Source organism: Colias philodice, chromosome 14 (genome assembly GCF_061535455.1).
Source record: "Colias philodice isolate Cphi_HAF_F1 chromosome 14, ilColPhil1 Martin Lab GWU primary, whole genome shotgun sequence".
Taxonomy (NCBI): domain Eukaryota; kingdom Metazoa; phylum Arthropoda; class Insecta; order Lepidoptera; family Pieridae; genus Colias; species Colias philodice.
This window is the reverse complement of record NC_143099.1, coordinates 6,039,536-6,059,816: the sequence shown is the minus strand read 5'-3', so window position 1 is coordinate 6,059,816 and position 20,281 is coordinate 6,039,536. Positions and strand designations below refer to the sequence as shown.

The 20,281-nt window shown below is 32.9% G+C and overlaps 3 protein-coding genes across 6 annotated transcripts in view; 1 reads left to right on the top strand and 2 right to left on the bottom strand.

Annotated features, from left to right (window-relative positions):
* The window catches only part of Dcr-2 (Endoribonuclease Dcr-2), a 40,371-nt gene extending 21,129 nt beyond the window's left edge, over positions 1–19,242 (top strand). For all 3 annotated transcript variants that reach the window (XM_089703039.1, XM_089703037.1, XM_089703038.1), the window contains 11 exons: positions 742–853; positions 1,160–1,332; positions 1,992–2,228; positions 3,025–3,160; positions 11,331–11,522; positions 13,918–14,022; positions 14,454–14,609; positions 15,123–15,334; positions 15,661–15,814; positions 17,318–17,502; positions 18,621–19,242. In XM_089703039.1, coding sequence (XP_089559165.1) covers positions 742–853; positions 1,160–1,332; positions 1,992–2,228; positions 3,025–3,160; positions 11,331–11,522; positions 13,918–14,022; positions 14,454–14,609; positions 15,123–15,334; positions 15,661–15,814; positions 17,318–17,502; positions 18,621–18,777 — 1,819 coding nt within the window. In that variant the 3' untranslated portion in view covers positions 18,778–19,242. The remainder of the gene's footprint in view (positions 1–741; positions 854–1,159; positions 1,333–1,991; positions 2,229–3,024; positions 3,161–11,330; positions 11,523–13,917; positions 14,023–14,453; positions 14,610–15,122; positions 15,335–15,660; positions 15,815–17,317; positions 17,503–18,620) is intronic.
* Positions 1–20,281, bottom strand: part of Girdin (protein girdin) — a 362,727-nt gene that overhangs the window by 49,542 nt on the left and 292,904 nt on the right. The gene's annotated exons all lie outside the window — the stretch shown is intronic.
* On the bottom strand, positions 3,503–10,034 carry LOC149482874 (juvenile hormone epoxide hydrolase-like). Its single transcript, XM_089703677.1, has 7 exons — positions 9,869–10,034; positions 8,050–8,235; positions 6,876–7,265; positions 6,089–6,246; positions 5,480–5,670; positions 4,702–4,930; positions 3,503–4,365 (listed from the first exon to the last, which is right to left on the bottom strand). The coding sequence occupies exons 2-7, from the start codon at positions 8,233–8,235 to the stop codon at positions 4,140–4,142; spliced, it is 1,380 nt and encodes a 459-aa protein (XP_089559803.1). The 5' UTR covers positions 9,869–10,034; the 3' UTR covers positions 3,503–4,139.

The window sequence follows — 20,281 nt, the reverse complement described above, 5'->3', positions numbered from 1 at the left end:
TGTGACGTCATGGCAGATGCAGCCAATCATGGATGTTTTCGGTCACGTGGTAATTTAAAAAAATATGATGTTTTTTCTCGACGATTTATAAATAAATAAGTTATTATTTATATCATTTATTAATTTAAATCGCTTCAAAAACCTTATATATATATGGATTACACAAAAAAGTAATTTATTTTTTATACTGTCAAATAGCCTATTGTATAAAATAATGTTTGTAAATGGAACTACTGAATGAACTGGACTTGTTCAGAACGATGAAATAAGGGATCGTTTTTGAGGATATAGAAATTTGAAATCAGTCTACAAACACTTAATTCTGGGAATACATGTATTACATATACAAAACTATGGTGAGGTTGTGAAAAATAGATTGAAAACTTTTATCAATGAAAACCATTTTAATGAATATAATTAATATGGTTGTAAGGTTGTATGTTGATACTATATGATTGCACGAAGACATTCAATAAGGAGGACGCGGATAAAATTATTGAACCGTTATTTAATAAGTCAATACTTAATACGCAAATCGGATTTAAACAAATTTCCTTTACTTTAAAAAAGTTATAACAATTTTGTGTTGGGGACTGTTTAAGATATTGTTTAATTTAGATGTTTCATTTTAATTGACACTCCGATTGTGTACATTTTATCATTTGCTGTTTTTACGTTTTAAAAACTATTATTATACTATTTGTAATTTTCACTGAAAACTAATATAATTTGTATGAACAGGATAAATGACCCAATTGATGAAAATGCGCCTCGTCCGCTAAATATTCTAACGAAGAAAGAAAGCATTTACCAGCTACAAAAGCAAAAATTGAACAAGGAATACGCGTGGGAGGTGAGTTACACAATATTTAGAATACAAGACACATTTAATTCAAGATACCTAACTAATTAATTCACAAAATTTTATTAAGTACCTACTACTTTTTGTTGTTTTATAATCTAATTTTTAAACTGAATGATTTTAAAATGACCTGATTGAAACAATTTAAAGGTCTAATTCTGACCGGACCAAAATTTTTTGATTTTAGATGCTGTTAATGTTAAAATCTACCTTTCGTGTTTTAAAAGATTTCCCTTTTTTAAAAAAAAAAATAATAACTAGTATGAATAATAAATATATGAAGTTACCGTTAAACAGGAAACAGCAGAGCCGATAGATATAGAAAGGAATCTTTCCAAAGTGACTTTAATGGACATAGAGTGTTACGATACATTTGTAATGGCGCCGATTGCTGATCTCAAGAATTTGAACACGGTCCGATCGCCAAACAAACAGCCAATACCTACAGCTATATTGCCACCACCGCTTAGGTAATTTTTTTTTTATTATTTTATCGTATTTTTTGTACCTAACTACCTACAAACCTAATTAGGTAAAAAGTAAAAATAAAGACGACTAGTCTTCTAAAGCATAAATGTAAAAGTATGTGATTTTAGATGGATTATTAAGATGAATTAATGAATAAGAAAAGATAAAAAATGAATAAGAAGAAAGAAACTTTCCTTATTTAGTTATATTCGATTTAAACTTCCTTATTTATTTCGAAAATGTTGTCAATCTGCAGAGGCCTAAACATGTCCTAAATACGATTTATTGAACCATTTTTTTTTCTAGCTTTCTCAATATAAAATAACACAAAAAAACAGACACTTGAACAAGATTTTCTTAATCTCCTCTCAATTGAAAATAACATAGAAAAGATGGTCCCACATGTATTCAGTTCAAGAATATTATCGACTAGCTACTCCCCGCGGTTTCACCCCCGTGGCTCCTCTCCTGTTGGTCGTAGCGTGATGTTATATAGCCTATAACCTTCCTCGATAAATGAGCTTTCTAACACCGAAAGATTTTTTTAAATCGGACCAGTAGTTCCCGAGATTAGCGCGTTCAAACAAACAAACAAACAAACTCTTCAGCTTTATAATATTAGTATAGATAACTTATTTATTTAGTTTTTCCCATCTACCAGGTATAAGGATAACATAGAATTGCTATCAAAAACGGCAACAGGCCGTGGACCAGAACTACGTGATATAGTATCAGCATTAACATCAATAAAATCACACGATACATTCAATTTAGAACGCGCTGAAACTTTGGGAGATTCGTTCCTAAAGTTTGCCGCGTCATTGTATCTATTTCACAAATTCCCGGCGCTGGATGAAGGACAATTGACTAATATTAAATGCAAATTGATTGGAAATAGGTGAGTTTTACTGCTGTTTCTAGATAATTAAATAAATAAATATTATAGGACATTATTACACAAATCGACCTAGTCCCACAGTAAGCTCAATTAAGGCTTGTGTTGTGGGTACTAGGCGACGATAAATATAATATTTATAAATACATATATAGATAACACCCAGACCCAAGAACAAATAATTGAGTTCATCACACAAATATTTGCCCTGACCGGGGATCGAACCCGGGACCGTCGGCTCAGTAGGCAGTTACTTTACCACTGCGACAACCGCGTCGTCAAAATAATGTCAAGTCGTATAATTAGCTGTACGCACTCGGTTTTATCTATTTATGCAAAGAACATTACAATGGGAATGATATGTTTATACCGATAAAGTTCCTCTCAAGCAAAAAAAATCAATTTGTTGCTAAACAAATGTTAACCTACCTACTATGAATATGGGGCTTAATGCATCAGCCCCGTACACGGAAATTAGACATATTATAAAACAAATGTCTTTGTCGCCTCTATCTGTCTGTTTGTTCGCATAATCTCTAAAACTAGTACACTTATTTTCATTGTGTTTTCACCAATGTAAAGTGTGGGTATTTAGGAAGGTTTTAAAGATAAGATAATAAGAGAAGTCATTTAATAAAAAAAAATGTGTGCGTGTACTAGTGTACACACGTAAGAAGTGAAACTTCTTTATGACCTTATTTTTTAAAAAATAATTTACTATACTTATGCAACTTTACAGAAGTACGTCGAATCAAAGATAGTCTAGTCTAGTAAGTCATTTAATAGAATAAAATTGCAGGAATCTCTATTACGCTGGTGTGAAGAAGGGCCTCGCTGGTAGAATGAAGGTGGAACATTTTAGTCCGCGCAGTGATTTCGCAGTGCCGGGATTTTTCGCGCCCAAAGAACTCATCAAATTCATTGAACAGCATAAGGTAAGATTATTTTGTATACGCTTTTGTTTTTTATTTGTAGATGGTTGATAATTACGTGCTTTCTATCGATTTTTAACTCTTGCAATACCCTGTCTTAGGAGATTTTAGGTAGGTAACATTTACAAGATTAGATGATATTTTTTACCTAATTTTATGAATAACTTAACAATTATGACAAAGACACATTTTTATCTTAAATATTGTTGCACCATCAGTTTTTACTAGTTTGTAATTATTGTAAAAGTTATTTTTATGTGTTATGATATAGCCTTTCAATGATTAGAAATAAAATAAGTTGTTTAAATGTTGGAATGTTTTAATTTTCCTTTCCACCTTCTAACGTATTTAACAAAAAAAGTCATGTTCAATATTTATTCAGCACACTTCGCATTTAAATATCTTTAGTTTTACATAACCTTAAAAAAAACTGAAATTACTTGTGCAAATATCACTCACTATGACGTAATAGTTACATAAGAAATCAATATAGTAGTTCTTAGTTAAATTTGTTTCATTTGTTTAAAAACTTTTTATATAAAAACGTTTCAAACACAGCTTTTGTTTTACATAACCAGTTTTCTCAGTAAATATAAAAATGACAAGAAATATAAAAATACAACTAAAAATAAGAGATCAGTCTGCGTCATCACACAATCTTTATAAACAATCAGTGCTAATCAAAAAATGACTTACGCATTATCTTAACGTATGAAATTTTATAACAATAGGTGGGACTACACCGATACGCATGTGTTATGATTATGAACGCTTATAAATAATAAATTTCAATGTAATCAACGTCGATTAACACGTCCGCATGTTCTCAGCTGTTTACATAATTTTATGAACATAGGAAATCTTAAACCGTTAGACTGATGGCGCATGAGAATATGACGGTAGTGTAAATCGACCGTTATTCATACCGAGACGAACGTAAAGCCATTAACACTTATAATCTAGTAAAAGTCTTTAAGTACGTTTATTTGGTATTATTGGTGTTTTTGCGAAATTGTAAAATATCTTTGAAGGATGCGTAAACTTCTTCGGCGAATTCTTTAGGGGTGTGCATAGCGGCGAAATGGCCACCGAACTCGAGGGTGGTCGATCGCACGAGGTTAGGGTACTTGTCGCGTAGTATCCAGTCGGGTTGGTACATAACTTCATGCTTGAAGTTCACCACCGCTGTTGGTACTGGAGTCGGAATGCTAAAAAAAAATATTGGTTGTCTGTAAAGTCGGTTTACTGACGATAGTTGAACGTGACAACGTTTATTTTTCACTTCATACCTATTATTTATTGAAAATAAATAATTATTAAAATTTAATTATCGTTTAAAGTACTTATATAGAAGCATCCTTTAGAATCTAAAGGATGCTTCTATATAAGTTCTAAATAATCTAAAGTTTAGATTATTAAGTTTAGAACGTTTATAATTACCTAGTTACGTGAAAATAATAAAGTTGATTAAAATTTTATATTACTTATTTGAAATATCTATCATACGATTTTTAACAAATACTAAATTAGATATAACAACTTACTTGTGAACAATAAAGACATCGTCAGACGCGAAAGCTTCCATGTATATTCGCATCGATGTCACTATACAATCGTTTACCCATATAATAGTTACGGTATCCAAGAGATCGTCTAAGGGTATATTCTCTAAGCCCCCGTGGGGAGTATCTAGCTGGTCTCGGTTACTGCAAACGCCGATTTTCTCTAAAGTGTATGCTGCTAAACCAGCTGGCGAATCGGTTAGTGCTACACCTGGAAAAGATAAATATTATTTAGTCTTTTGACCATTCAAAATCGCTTATAAAAGCGCGATAACAAATCTAGTTGAGTGATTAAAGTCTCGAGTTTGCGTTTAACATCAATAGGATCATTAAAGAATCGTTACCCTATTTTTGATAATATTTTTGGCACGTAATTCTGTGATAAAAAATATTTTTTATGTAACTTTTTTACATAGCATTGCATAAAATACTATTGCACACTATAGTGTGATACCTAAACCTTATGATACCAAAATAGGTATGGATAGTTGTTCAAGAGTTTATATTTTGTTACGTTCTGGCTGTTCTTAGTAGGTACTCTGTATAAAATTATATACCACGTATATTTGTAAAGTTGATAAGATTTAAATGATCTCTTAGAAATATTATGTAGGTACATCACATATGTACATAGCACACGATAATATTTGTTGAAAAACAGATAATTTGACGATAATTCACGTTGATATAAGCCACGGCTACTTGTGTACTAAAACGTTCTTACATTCTAGAATTATTTTAATGTTTGAATGAAACTTACCAACACTATCTGGCTTAGTTGCCTGCAAGTGAAAGTACCCACTTTCTCTCATGATATAATCGAAGAATTTCTTGAGAGGATAGATTCGGCTTATGTATTTCTGTTCCATCACTAGGCTCGGGAAGAAGGACCCCAGGAAAAATTTCACATCACTTATCGGCCTTGACGATACAGGCATGTTTGTGTGGAATCTGTAATACAATAAGATTTTATATTATTTAAGGCTATAATGTATATCTAATACTATCCAACCCGGCAAACGTTGTTCCGCCAGTATAATATGTCAATCGGAATTCTGAGGAGTATGGCAACTTACATACGAGAATTTTACTACATATAAGATTATTTGAACGAGCTAAATGCTAATGTTACGAATTACTGCTTTGAATTGAAATATGTTTTTTGAATCATAGTCCTTTCATTTCGGAAATCTATAGGCAATATCATATCAAGCTAATAAAAAAAGGGCAGTGAGACAATAAATATTGCTAATCTGTTCTGATGTGTTGTGTATGAAATTTGGCACAGTAAAGTAAACTTAATTTCAAATATTTTTTCAATTGAAGACGAACCTTTACATAAAAAAAGCTTTACATAAATATATCTTACCCTAAGATATCGTTCGGAAACAGGGTACACATATGTGTGGCGGTCTGTGAGCCCCAGTCACCAGCTTGGATATAGTACTGCTTGTATCCTAGACGCTTCATCAGGTTTCTCATTATTATGGCCATCTGCAAGGGACTCAGACCGCGCTTGTTTGTTCCCTGCAATAACACCGTGGAAAAATATTATCAACACTTCGGATTGTTAAAAATAAATTCTAATTTCGCAAAATACCAATTTCAACGAGCGTTGTGTTGTTTCTAAAAGCTAGATTGTTATAACGGTATACATTGATATCAAAATAAGGTTAAAATAACCTCCTCTTCGTTACACTAAACACACAGATATTCACATAGATTTGAACATTGTTCTATGTGTATTTATTACTAGGTTTCCGCCCGCGGCTTCGCCCGCGCAGTCATAGAAAAACCCGCATAGTTCCCGTTCTCGTGGGATTTCCGGGATTGCGTCATTTTCCCGGGATAAAAAGTAGCCTATGTCCTTTCCTTCCTTTCCTTTCCTTTTCCTTTCCTGGGGTATCAAAATATCTCCATACCAAATTTCATGAAAATTGGTTCAGTAGTTTAGGCGTGATTGAGTGACAGACAGACAGACAGAGTTACTTTCGCATTTATAATATTAGTATGGATTTACATTTCTTGTTTAATGGTCATTTAAAAGTTGAATTTATTTGAATTAATAGCATACTTTGAACTTGCTATTAGACATAAAGAAACGTGTAACCAGTTGTCATGTTATTTATTATCATGTAATTATAAATAATATAAACCTGCGAGAATCCAAAGCCTGGCAGATCAGCAGCGATGACTTCAAACACAAAATCATATCCATCAGCGGGTTTTGTTAGCGTCGGTATCACCATGTCGAACTCTTTGGAGGAACTGGGCCATCCGTGTAACATTAACAATGGCAATACCTTCTTATCTTTGGCCTCAGGTTTAACGTGCATATAATGAATGTCGAGACCTTGAATCCTTGTTTTGAAATGAGGGAATCTGTTCAATCGATCTGCTCTCTCCTTAAAGTTGTATTCCTCGAGCCAATACTTAATTATTTTCTCTAAATAAAATGTATTCATGCCGTACAGAGATTGGGCGCCCTCTAACGGTTGTCGAAAAGGTCGTCTTTTCATCAAACGTTGTTTTAAATCATCGATCATCTAAAATGGAAAAGGAAAATATTTATGTTATCATAACAGTTGTCACTTTTTGCTCGGCTATAATTAACTAGATAAACCGGATTCATAACGATGCCTTGAGTGTGTTTGTAAGGATTATCTTTCACGAAAAACTTGTCTAACCGTTTTAACCGTATCGCAAATTTACATTTGTTTGAGAAGCGTCTCAATTGGGGCTTGGATGAATAATATTAGTATATATTATGCTTGGCGATTCATAATTTTTTTGCATTGCAATTTGGTAAAATTTCTATAAATAAACTGAACTCGGTCTATATTTATGAATGTAAATATTGGTGAGGATGATCCCTGTCGTATAAATTATTTAAATACATTGTAATGCAATAAAAATAACTGTTTTTTACATGGGGAATAAAGACTACAGTGTGGTGGCGAATATTAAATATCTAATCAGATACACATACAAAATTGATTACAAATTTTCAATAAGCCTATTATACTTTTTAATCCGTTTATTATTTACTAGTAATTACATTTGAAGTATGTAGTTTAAATTATCAAATAATAGAATAACTCCAATAAATAAATTGGATTTTTTAACAAAAACGAAAACTCCTTCAAATGGTCAGAATTAGACAAAATTCCAAGGGGACCAACAGGAAGGTACGACTACTAGCTTTCAAATAAAATAAGAATCATCAAAATCGGTTCAGAATGTCCTCCACCAAAGAAAAAAATCGTCATCGTCGTCGTCAAAAAACAAAAAAATAGAACCTCCTTTTTGTGAAGTCGGTTGAAAACTCACCGAATCATTGAAAGTGACTTTAAAGGGGCGTATGGACTCATCGTCTTTCTCCGGTTTCTGGCCATCGCCCCACCACTTCTGGTAATCCAAGTCGGGCACATCGGGCACTGCTTCCAGATAGTACTTGAAGCCCACTCCCGCGCAGATTGCAACTAGTGCTATGTAGAACGCTAGTGTCTTGAACATCTAAAAAAAACGTTGGGTTACGTTACTTTTACGTAATTGTATTGGAAATTAAAAAAAATGAGACATTTCTCACATCTGTTAGTTATGTACATAAATTATGTTTTAAAAAGACTGGTGCCTAAACGAGGTGATGAAATAATTAATTAAAATGAAATTGAACTTGCCACTCCACAATGCTGTATAACATTACAAGAAATAATTGTACCCGTGTACGGTGTATTACATAAATTACATAAATATGATATAAGCACACGTTATCAGATTAGAAAAAAATTATCTTGCATAATATATACGATTATAATAATACTTTATAAGCATGTTCATTGTTTTCTATTATGACTTCATAAATATTATTATAGAGTATACCTCTATCGGTTTGTTGCTTATCTGTGGTAATTAATTATTTATAACTCGCGTGTTATTGCGGAAGTAAACATTTTTCCCTGCAACACTTGGATATCTCGAAAACTTTGTATTAAGTTTCGTGTGAGATTTACATTAACTACTACTCTGAAAAAATTATCAGCTTCTTTGTATTTCAAAATACATTAAAAGTGTGTTAGTTGTCAAAAATTTTAACTGTTTTTAGGGGTCCATACCCAAAGGGTAAAACGGGACCCTATTACTGAGACTTCGTTGTCTATCTCCAGGCAGGCTCTCATAAGCCGTGATAGCTAGAAAGCTGAAATTTTCACAGTTGATATATTTCCGTTGCCGCTATAACAACAAATACTAACAACTAAAAAAAATAATATATTACGGAATACCCCATATACGGAACGCTCCGACTCGCACTTGACCGGTTTTTGCACAATTAAATGATTTTTTTTAAGATTTAAATAATTATTATTTTGGTCGTGATCGTTGTTAACATATCAATAGAGGAAAGAACTTACATCGAAAAATTGTTTTTTGTAAAAAATTTTTTTTTATGAAATCTTGGAAATAGTATTTAGTAAAAAATGTACAAACTTATAAATTTGAGGAATATCTACATCGTAATTCGTATGTAAGCCTACAACGTTTCTTTGTAATATGCATTTTTATGCGTTTAACATCTACCTGCATTTGATAAATAATTAAAAGATTATATTTTTCAATGTTAATAGAATAGTCTGTTTGATCTTATGTATTATTATTATGCTAATTACTTGTCTGTTAGACGCTAGTAGCGAATAACAAAATTGTATGCAATATATATTTCGTCGAGTGATAAATATTTATCTCCCCTTGCTAATAAATTATATATTGTCATTAACAGTTATGAATAAACTGCATCTTTAAGTATAGTTAACTACTCATAATAAAGGTACATACTGCAATAGAGTGTATAGAATGGAAAATTTATGCAACGATTGAACTTTTTCTATTGGAATCAGATGCAACCGTTCGTCAATTCGATCGAACACGGGTACGGTTAATTTTTATTGCAATATGTGCGGTACTTTACGGGCGATGACCGCGGCATTAACTGATTGTTTAAGTTAAAAAACTGGGTCACAAGAGATAGCAGATTGTTGCAAATTCACTTTCACTTAAATTTAATATCCTTTGTTACATTTACCCTCACGCGACCCTCAGGAAAAAATAACATTAAAATTTAAAATCGTAAAAAAATATAAAAAAAGAATACCTTGACGGATTATTTCTTCTGTGTAAGTTGGTGTGAAGAAACGCAAATTCACTGTTTTGTGCACACAATTGGAGGATATGTTTAGCACGTGCGCGTGCGCCGGCTTCGACGCCGAAATTGTATGAAGATAGCGCGTGTTGCCGTATCGGCACGAGGAGAAACGTCTGCTTGTAGCGTATCTATGGGCATTACAATTCGGCCTCGACCTTGTACACACCGCTCAGCTATGGTTAATGGTACTAGCAAATGTGTTTATGTAAACTATGTTTTAAAGTTTTGTTTATGTAATTTTTAAATTATGTCCTATGTAGCGGTGTACTGGAGTGCTTGTCTGATCTGTAATTTAGGATTTTATTTAATTTATAAGCTTCAAATAAATAGTTAATTCCATATTCTTATCCGGGTTTTCTAATTATTTTAATTTAAGTTTGATTACTAAGGAAAGAAAAATATATTTAAAAGGATAGTTTTATAAGCAAAGTTATAAAAAATGTTTCTCGTTTAAACTTAAACTATTCATTATTACAATATAAATAGTTTCTAATTACATATTCAAGAAATGTAATTAATTGCGTTGGAATAAAAAAAATCACACGTGATCATAACAAATTATATTGTTGACGTACACGTAAGATTAACTAGCTATCTACTCCGACTTCGTTTGTATTAAATGATTGTATTTGTTTTTTTGTTTATATTTAATATTAGGTAACCTACTTATAGTGCAGTATTTTAAAAATGTTCTTTTTTGTAAATCAAAATGAATTTCCAATAAGTAGGTATATTTCCCATAATATTATGTAAATATTTTGTTTGAAACGAGATAATCTCATCTATTGGACTGATTTCAAAAATTATTTCACCGTTGGGTATATCCCTGACGGCTAGTCAGGACATGGCATATGACCGGTTTTAATATTATGTATATTTTTTCTTCTATGTTTATATCATTTGTTGCCACTACGTCACTTTTCATTGCATAAACAATAAATAAAGATATCGTTTCTTATTAATAATTGTAGGTGGTTGTAGCAAGAAAAATCTGGTCATCGCCTGTCTGTACTACACAATGAAAAATTTCATAATAAAAATCCCGATTATATTATCGAATGGTGTTTTCTTTCCATGTTCATAATCGTAAAACATGAACAAACTTCGAATTCAAATCAAGCACACACAGGGACTTATATACATAAACACACACGCACACTCACTTCATTCATCGCCCTTTTCTAGCTACTATGATCTCGAGTAACATAATAAAATAATATATAATTTTCTTTACTATGAAATGTGAAGTTTTACTTGTAAGTAGATAAATTTAAAGAATTGTTAAAAAAATCTCATTTCCCTAAATAAATTAATATAATTCCCAAAATACTTAAAAACAGCCATGTACATTGTACATACTTATGGCGTAACTTACATACTCCCCCATATAAGTATATTCTCCGTTTTGCAGATCCGTCCGTCATACTTAATAGGTATGGAGTTTTCTCTCGCCGAGGCTTTGAGCGGGAACCTTTCCGCTGAAAGCCTGAAAATGGTTGAGCAAAGGTTTACAGACATGAATAGTACGGCGGAGGCCGAGCCAGAGGGCATGGTCCAGAATGCCATGCAGGGATATGTTGGCGCGCAAGCTGTGTCCGACAAGGTAATGAATGAATGAATGAATGAATGAGAACTTTATTGTACACACCAAATTACAGATATTACATAAAATGGAATACACATAAATTGCACAATGGGCGACCTTTGGCTACAGAGCCATCTCTTCCAGGTAACCCAAAATAGTAATTGTCTTTTGTGTATAATGCTTCATTAAAAAAAAAACAAGTAAATCTTATAGAATATCGGAAGTAATCGTAATTAGTTACAAAAGCCATATGTACTTTTGTCAGTTGTAAAAATAACTGCCAGGTTCTCTAGGAATGGACATTTCAGAATTTCATGCCGCACGTGCAATATAATAAAAAAAATAGAATAGAACTAGTTACCAACATCGAAGAATAATAAAGAACAAAAATATCAATGAATTTGCGTGGATGATAAAAATAATAGGTTTATTATACTTGTATAGTGACAAATTTAAAAAGAGTTTAAATTTTGCAATGCCATCTGCAGTTTAAATCATGCAATAGGATGTACGAAGTATAATGTAAATTTTCATTTTATCCTCGAAAAATTTTTTTAAGGTATAATTATTACGATATTTTTATCTATAAATATCATAAATTTTCGCTTCGTCACGTCTCTGACTGCATTCAAGTAGTTGATGTTGATTAGGTATACAAATACGGACATGACATCACATGCAAAAATATAGAAAAAGTTTAGTGTAAAAAAAGTGTATGAAATTAAGGCAGAATTGTTCAATTTTTAATGAAAATATATATTCGTTTTATTATTTAAATTTATGAAAATCGATCAATTTATTTTTATATTTGGGGCATTTCACGCCAAGCGGACACAGATTTCAGGGTCAGGTTTCAGATTTCGGTTATATTTTAGTATGTTACACCTGTATATATCCTCGGTATGTATACGAAAAATTTTTGCATTTAGAAGCTTAGTTTTCAAAATACAGGTCTTTGAAGATGTCAGTAAGCGCGAGGTATGGGGGACTTTGAATGTAATTATCAGTTCAAGAAAAGTAATTTTTAAATAAATTGATGACTGAATAATATACCCCATGAAATAAACTTTTTATGCTCATATTTCGAATTTTGAATTTATATTTAAATTCCTTAGAAAAATTAAAATATATTTTTCTTTGTCATTTTTTACAAACTTTGCGTATTTTTAATTTTTTTAAAGATCATTTAATAAATAGCTTATATTATGCTTAAACTTCATGCAAAGTTCTAGAGTGGTCATCGCAGAAGTTTAGAAGCTACATGTATTATAATGTCGAAGCGCGGCAATATCCTCATACTAGCGCCTAGCGCGTCGCACTGCAATATTTATAGAAACGGGGACAAAAAATAAATTCTAGAAATTTGAATTAAATGAAGTGTCAACAGATAGGTCTTTAAAAATTGATTAGAGATTTATGAATAAGTTTTATGCTAAAATAAATAATTGACGAGATATACGTATTCAAAGTCGTAAAAATGTCATATTACTTTACTGAATATTTTTTTTTTTTAAGAAAACTAAAGTAATATTTTCTTGCTTGTTATTTACCACTATAAAATCTTATTAAAACCTGAAACGGTGTTATTAACTAACTATAATGAGATAAATACTGCAGTACGGTGCGCTAACCAACTAAGCCTTAGTATGGGGATATTGCCGCGCTTCGACATTATATACATGTAGATTCTAAAGTCCTGCGATGACCACTCTAGAACTTTGCATGAAGTTTAAACATAATAGAAGCTATTTATTTAATAATCTTTAAAAAAATTAAAAATACGCAAAGTTTGTAAAAAATGACAAAGAAAAATATATTTTTATTTTTCTAAGGAATTTAAATATAAATTCAAAATTCGAAATATGAGCATAAAAAGTTTATTTCATGGGGTATATTATTCAGTCATCAATTTATTTAAAAATTACTTTTCTTGAACTGATAATTATATTCAAAGTCCCCCATACCTCGCGCTTACTGACATCTTCAAAGACCTGTATTTTGAAAACTAAGCTTCTAAATGCAAAAATTTTTCGTATACATACCGAGGATATATACAGGTGTAACATACTAAAATATAACCGAAATCTGAAACCTGACCCTGAAATCTGTGTCCGCTTGGCGTGAAATGCCCCATTTATTGTTGTAGGTTAATACTTAATACCACTTGTACATGAACATATTTTTATGTAACATATAAAAAATGCATTTTAACGTCTAAATTGTGTTGCACAATACGTACATTTCTGAATTTATTTTTTATTTTACTTTATGAACGGGTTTTCTTTGCTTCCTGCACAACGTAACAATTTTATGTTCATTGTAATTGTTCTACTTAGATTGATTCAATAATGACAGCAAGATAAAAAAAAAAAATGTGAAATGAAAAATGTAAAAAAAAATGTTTTTTTTTTAGTCGGTAGCAGACTGCGTTGAAGCATTCATTGGTACATACCTTATAAGCGGCGGTATAGAAGGAGCTGTTAAAATTTTAGAATGGATGAAAGTAATACCACCTGAGGTAATTATATTTTTGTAGATATATTTATAATTTTTTTTTTCAAATAATTTATTTGTAAATCTATACTAATATTATAAAGCTGAAGAGTTTGTTTGTTCAAACGCGCTAATCTCAAGAACTACTGGTCCGATTTGAAAAATTATTTCGGTGTTGGATAGCCTATTTATCGAGGAAGGCATAGGCAACATATCATCACGCTCGCGCTAGGATCAACAGAAGCGAAGCCACGCGGGTGAAACCGTGGAGCGCAGCTAGTAGAAATTGTATAAATACTGGTTGTAATAACTGTTTGGTTCACAAATGTAAAAGTATCTAACTAAATTAAAAGAAAAAAATGTATAATTCAGTGTTTCTTTTCAAAACCACTTCTATTTTGTTAAGTCTATTAAAATGGTATTATATAATAATCAAAATGAAATATATTTTTCCAGGATAATTTCATACAATACCTTCATAAGACCGTGTCTACTCCAATCAAAGAGGAAAAGATAACTGAAAAGGAAGTTGACGTCCTGTTGAATTATACAAGAGACAAAATTGAGAACATTCTTGATTACAAATTCAACGACCCGTGCTTCTTATTGGAGGTAAATATTTATTTTACATCTTCTACTACTATCTTATGGATAGAAGATATTATATTTTTATAGTAAAAGGACTTACGCAATAATGATTTTTAATTTTATTAGTCCAGATTTCGTTCTCATGTATATTTTTCATTTTACACTTCCCTATAAATAATCCTCTATATGGGTGACTTTAAAGTTTAAACATTGTGTTGATTTAAACTATACCCATGCAAATTTCATAAAAAAATGCGAGTAACGGACAACGGTAGCAGAACTACAAACAATATAAAAACTTTTCTATTCTATATTTTGTAATATTATAATTTATTGGTCTTGCACAGCGGCTTTGCGAACCGCCTCATTAATTTTCTTCGTAATTTTTTTTAACGTAATTGTGGCAACTTGTATGTCGTCAAAAAAAAATAAAGGAGTCGGTTTTTTTAAGTAATTTAATATAATTTTCATTCTATGGTCAATGGTCCATTGACCAAGAGATTCACCAATATAATTAAAATTAATTGTTTTTTCCAGGCATTATCGCATCCATCATACATACGCAACCGTTACACGCGTTCGTATGAACGTCTAGAGTTCCTCGGCGACGCCATCTTGGATTTCCTAATTACGTCACATATATTTGAAAATTGCGGCGATTTGAAACCCGGAGAGTTGACGGATTTGAGATCGGCGCTTGTTAATAATGTTACGTTTGCGTCGTATGTTGTAAAATTGGGACTGCATAAGTACGTTTTTTTTACGTATCGCAAATTACATAAAATAAAACACATAATGAAGACTTTTTTACTTTGTCGTTTACGTTTATTAAGCTAAAATATATGTTGGATAACGTAATTTCTTCTTCTTGTAAAGTGTCTTACAAGATTTTTAAACTAAATTAGTGTCATAAAATCTCAATCAAACATGAAACAGCTGTCATAAAGAATTAAATTAACTTTTTTATTGAAAATATAATTAAAATTTATTATTGAATTAAATTATCTAATGGAATCATCAATTTACTCGCACTATTTTTACTAAAAAACAAATCTAATTTTTGTTAATTTGCTAGGTTCCTGTTGTCAAACATAAACCCTGTGTTGGATAACGCGATACTAACATTCGTGGAGCATCAAGAACAAAGAGATTATGAAATACAAGAAGATGTTCTATACCTTATTGATGAAGAGGAGTGCCAAATTGCTGAATATGTTGAGGTTCCTAAGGTACATGGACATTATATTTTGTCTATATGAAATTTTATTTACATATCTGTATAGAAAACTGAAGACTTTGTTAATTTATGTTAATATGTTAATTTTAACGAGATAACGTTTTTAAAATCGTTTTAGTCGGGTGACATGTTCAGAAACTTGTGTCACACTAATGACTAAAACCTCACGAGCGCGATCGCAGGTATAACGAGAGAGCCCCCCAACGGTCCAGGCCTTGTCGCGGCGGAGGGGCTCAGTAGCTCAGAGTTATGGCCCTCTGAGTGAAGCGAAATTGGACCAGCGAGGGGCTGAACGGCTGGTTTAGAGTCGGGGAGATTCGACCGGCCCGACGGCCAGGGCTAGGTGTGGCCCAGCGGCCGCTGTGTGCGGCGTGGGATGGCGGCCAGAGGTCGTGGCTTGGTGGACCCCGTGTCCGCTAGGCAAAGGTGGCGCTGAACGGCAGTTGGGGTTGGAAAGCCTCGACTGACCCGACGGCAGAGGTCCTGTTTGTGGGCCAGAGAGGAGCCGGCTTTTATGCGGCGGTGGATGGCGGCCAGAGGTCGCGGCGCGGCGGGCTCGCTGTTTTAGCAAGCCACGCCGTGCAGCGGAGGGCGGGATCCCGACGCGTCATTGTGATGACGCGCGGAGACTCCTGCAGAGAGGTGTGGGGCGGCGGCCGCTGTAAAACGGCCGTCTGCCAACTCGTAATCCGGTCCGTGGGGCCGGACCGAGGGCCGCCACCTCTGGTGAGGTGGGGGCTGCGAGGTAATCTCTATAAAAGTGCGCCGGAGGGTCCCCCGACGTGTATTTCACACATCGGAGGACCTTCCGGCGTGCACCCTCTGGCCGGACGGTGATGGGGTCGGGGGTTCGGGGGAACGCGGATGATGGAGCGGGGCAAAATCCATTGTCTGCGCGTTGGTGGCGTAAGCCTTCGTTCCAGCAGCCACCAGCGAGGGGGGTTCTAGTGGTGGGCCTGGAAACGGGCATCTGCTGGGCGGGACACGCGGTAGAGTCGTAACCGTTCCCGCAGTTCCGTCCAAAGCAGCGCGATGGAACAGAGTGGGGTTTTAGTCGGTAGGAATCCGACATAACCACGGCTCCATCCCCGGGAGCCGGGGGTATCTAAGAAGATTTCCCCACTATAAAAAAAAAAAAAAAAAAAAAAAAAAAAAAAAAAAAAAAAGGTATAACGAGAGAGAGACGGACCGATCTCCCGTCTCATCTCGAGCACTGCCACCAATAACACGTTATCACGTAAACATCTCGATCGTAAACCTACTTTACAAACAACCAATTTTTTCTGGAAACAAGTACCTCAAACCCTCTCGATTCACTTCGTTAAAAGTAATTCGAAACATTCCAAATTTTTCTCAGAACTGATTTTATGTAATAAAAATAATAATGTAATATTTTATATCAATATATAAATAATGTAATTATTAAATAATAATAATGTAATTATTTTATATTTAAATATAATAATAATGTAATTATTTTATATCAATATTCCAGGCGGTGAGTGATATATTCGAGTCGTTAGTAGGCGCTATTTACTTAGACAGCAAAGGGTGTCTAGATACAGTATGGCGCGTTATATACCGTATTATGTGGAAGGAAATAGCCAGTTTCTCACAACGCGTGCCGAAACAACCCGTGCGAGTCTTGCACGAAATGGTGTATGCTTGCCCGAATTTTGAGTAAGTAAATAAATGTTTATTGACTTCATAAAATCACATCACAATCACAATCACATCATCACAATATACTATCTTATATATAAAAATGAATCGCAAAATGTGTTGGTAAGCGCATAACTCGAGAACGGCTGAACCGATTTCGATAATTCTTTTTTTATTATATTCCTTGAAGTAAGTTCCTAGTAGTAGTTTTTACGTAGAGAAAACGTAAATATGTGTACCACGGGCGAAGCCGGGGCGGACCGCTAGTGTATTATAAAGGCGAAAGTTTGTATGGATGTATGGATGTTTGTTACTCTTTCACGTAAAAACTACTGAATGGATTTGAATGAAACTTTACCACAATATAGCTTATACATCAGAATAACACATAGGATAGGTTTGATCCCGGAAATCCCACGGGAACGGGAACGATGTGGGTTTTCCTTTGAAAACGCGGACGAAGCCGCGGGCGGAAATCTAGTATGTTATATGTAATATAAAAATGAATCCCTATTTCCCATGGTCACGGCATCACGCGTGAATAGCTAGACCGATTTCGATAATTCTTTTTTTATAATATTCCTTGAAGTACGAGATTGGTTCTTATGGAGAGAAAAAGTAAACATGTAGGTACCACGGGCGAAGCCGGGGCGGACTGCTAGTATGTTATAATTTAGCGTGAACCGCCAGTCTTCCTGTCCAGCAAAATCAATAAAATAATGGACTTTACTTGTTGTCATTTTTTAGCATTTAATTATTTTTGGGAATGAAGAAACCATAGTCCAACCATGTCCAAAAAATTGTTAAAAAAAAGCACCAAAAATTATTTTGCGTTTTCTTTGAAATTCTTGACATTCTGTAAGCAGTTTGTTGTATCATTATGGAGTTCTCAAGTTTACCAATTATGTATGTATGTAAATTTATAATCTGCCGACAACTGCTATATTCATAGCATACGTGGTCTACACCAGCGCCATATTTTTTTTAACTAATTTGCAGTAAAAAACTTGTCAATTTTTTACTCGTCTTCCATACTCCTTACCTCTATACCCAAAAATGTATTTGTTTCAACGGTAGAGTAACATTTCTATTAGATGCTAATTGTTCTTTTTCTTAATACCTATATTTTTTTTCAGAAAACCTATAGAGACATCTACTGGAGTACGTAAAGTCATGGTACCGTTGTCTTTCTCGAAGCAAGGGAAAAGGCACACGGTATATGGCGTGGGCTCAAACAAATTTCAAGCGAAGAGAGCCGCCTCTAAATTAGCGTTAAAAATCCTAGCGATTTAGATAAAAAAAATATTAGTCAAGTAACAAAAATCTCGATGTTTTTTATGTATGTAAATTGTTTTATATGTATTAATTAGACTAGCCCTAAATAGAATACTATTGTAATAAAATTTGTTAGTTTAATATTTTAAAGTATCACGCTTTAAATATTGTATACCTAATATTTGATTCAGAAAATAGTTATTTTTCATGAAATTATTGGGTTCCATTTTATTTCCGTATTATTTTATTATAAAAATCTCAAACATTTTAAAGTATAATTTCTATTTGTTTTTGTGTGCTCTGTAACATAAACGGCTTGGTAGATATCGTTAGAGGCGCATTTATTGTGAGACTGTGTAATTTAAAATTTTCAAAATATTTAGGCTAACTTATTTCGGCGCCACATTTATTAAAAGCGTATAAAACAGGGTTTTGTGAAAGATAAGGTTTTTTATCGCCAATTATTATATTGATTATTATTTATTTAAATTTTTTATCGCCAATTAATTCAAATTTTTAATCAATTAAATTTTTTTATCGCCAATTATATTGATTATTATTTATTTAAAAATACGAGTCACAAAAAACGAATTTGGTACTATCCTGTCTTTTATTCCATTGCATTCATATTGATGCATTTTTACGAGTGTGAGAAAAATAGGAGGGAGTGAGACAATGTACTGAATTATGTCATTGTATGATTTTTTTTTATAAAAAATTATATTGTGTATATTTAATACTAATCAATGTTATTGAGATTCCTGATAATTTATATAGAGGCAGACTGAATTACTATTATTATTGTAAGTCTATCTGCTCTTTCATAAACATCAATATTGTCACATTTTATGTTATAACTAGCTTACCGCCCGCGGCTTCGCCCGCTGTGTCTAAAACCTAATAAATTATATACTCAAACCTTCCTCTTGAATCACTATCTATTAAAAAAGACGGCATCAAAATCCGTTGAGTAGTTTTAAATATTTAAGCATACAAAGGGACATAGGGACAGAGAAAGCGACTTTGTTTTATACTTTGTAGTGATATGTATCATATAATATTCAGTGCAATGTTTTATAAAATTGTTCCATATAAAGGAATAAAAAAGAAATATGTAGTAGTAGGTACAACTTCTGTTCTCCATTTGGCTAAGGAAAACAGGTCGATTTTACATACCTATTAGAAATTATTAAATTTTAAGCTTGTATTCCCTACTTCCGTTGTTTTATATAAAATTTTACTTTCTATTTACTTTGAATAATACAGTCATGTCTAATTGTATCATAGGTTTGAATATGAACTGTAATTTTAGTTAGATAGAAGATAATAATATATGTTTATTTTTTTAATAAAGATATTTACAGGACCTATGTTGTTTTATTTAAAGCTAGCTGTTCGCCCAGGCTACGCCTATGTGGAAACCTTATTAGGATTTCGATATCCGAACCTCAAAAGCAAAAAAATGGAACCCTTATAGGATCACTAAGTGTCCGTCTGTCTGTCTGTCAAGACCCTTTTTCTC

Excerpts from the sequence above, each read along its gene's own strand:
- LOC149482874 (XM_089703677.1), bottom strand. The coding sequence starts at position 8,235 with ATGTTCAAGACACTAGCGTTCTACATAGCACTAGTTGCAATCTGCGCG. Across the intron at positions 6,247-6,875 it reads CAGGCTTTGGATTCTCGCAG|GGAACAAACAAGCGCGGTCT; the intron begins GTTTATATTATT and ends GTGTTATTGCAG. Across the intron at positions 5,671-6,088 it reads TTTCCGAACGATATCTTAGG|ATTCCACACAAACATGCCTG; the intron begins GTAAGATATATT and ends ATTGTATTACAG.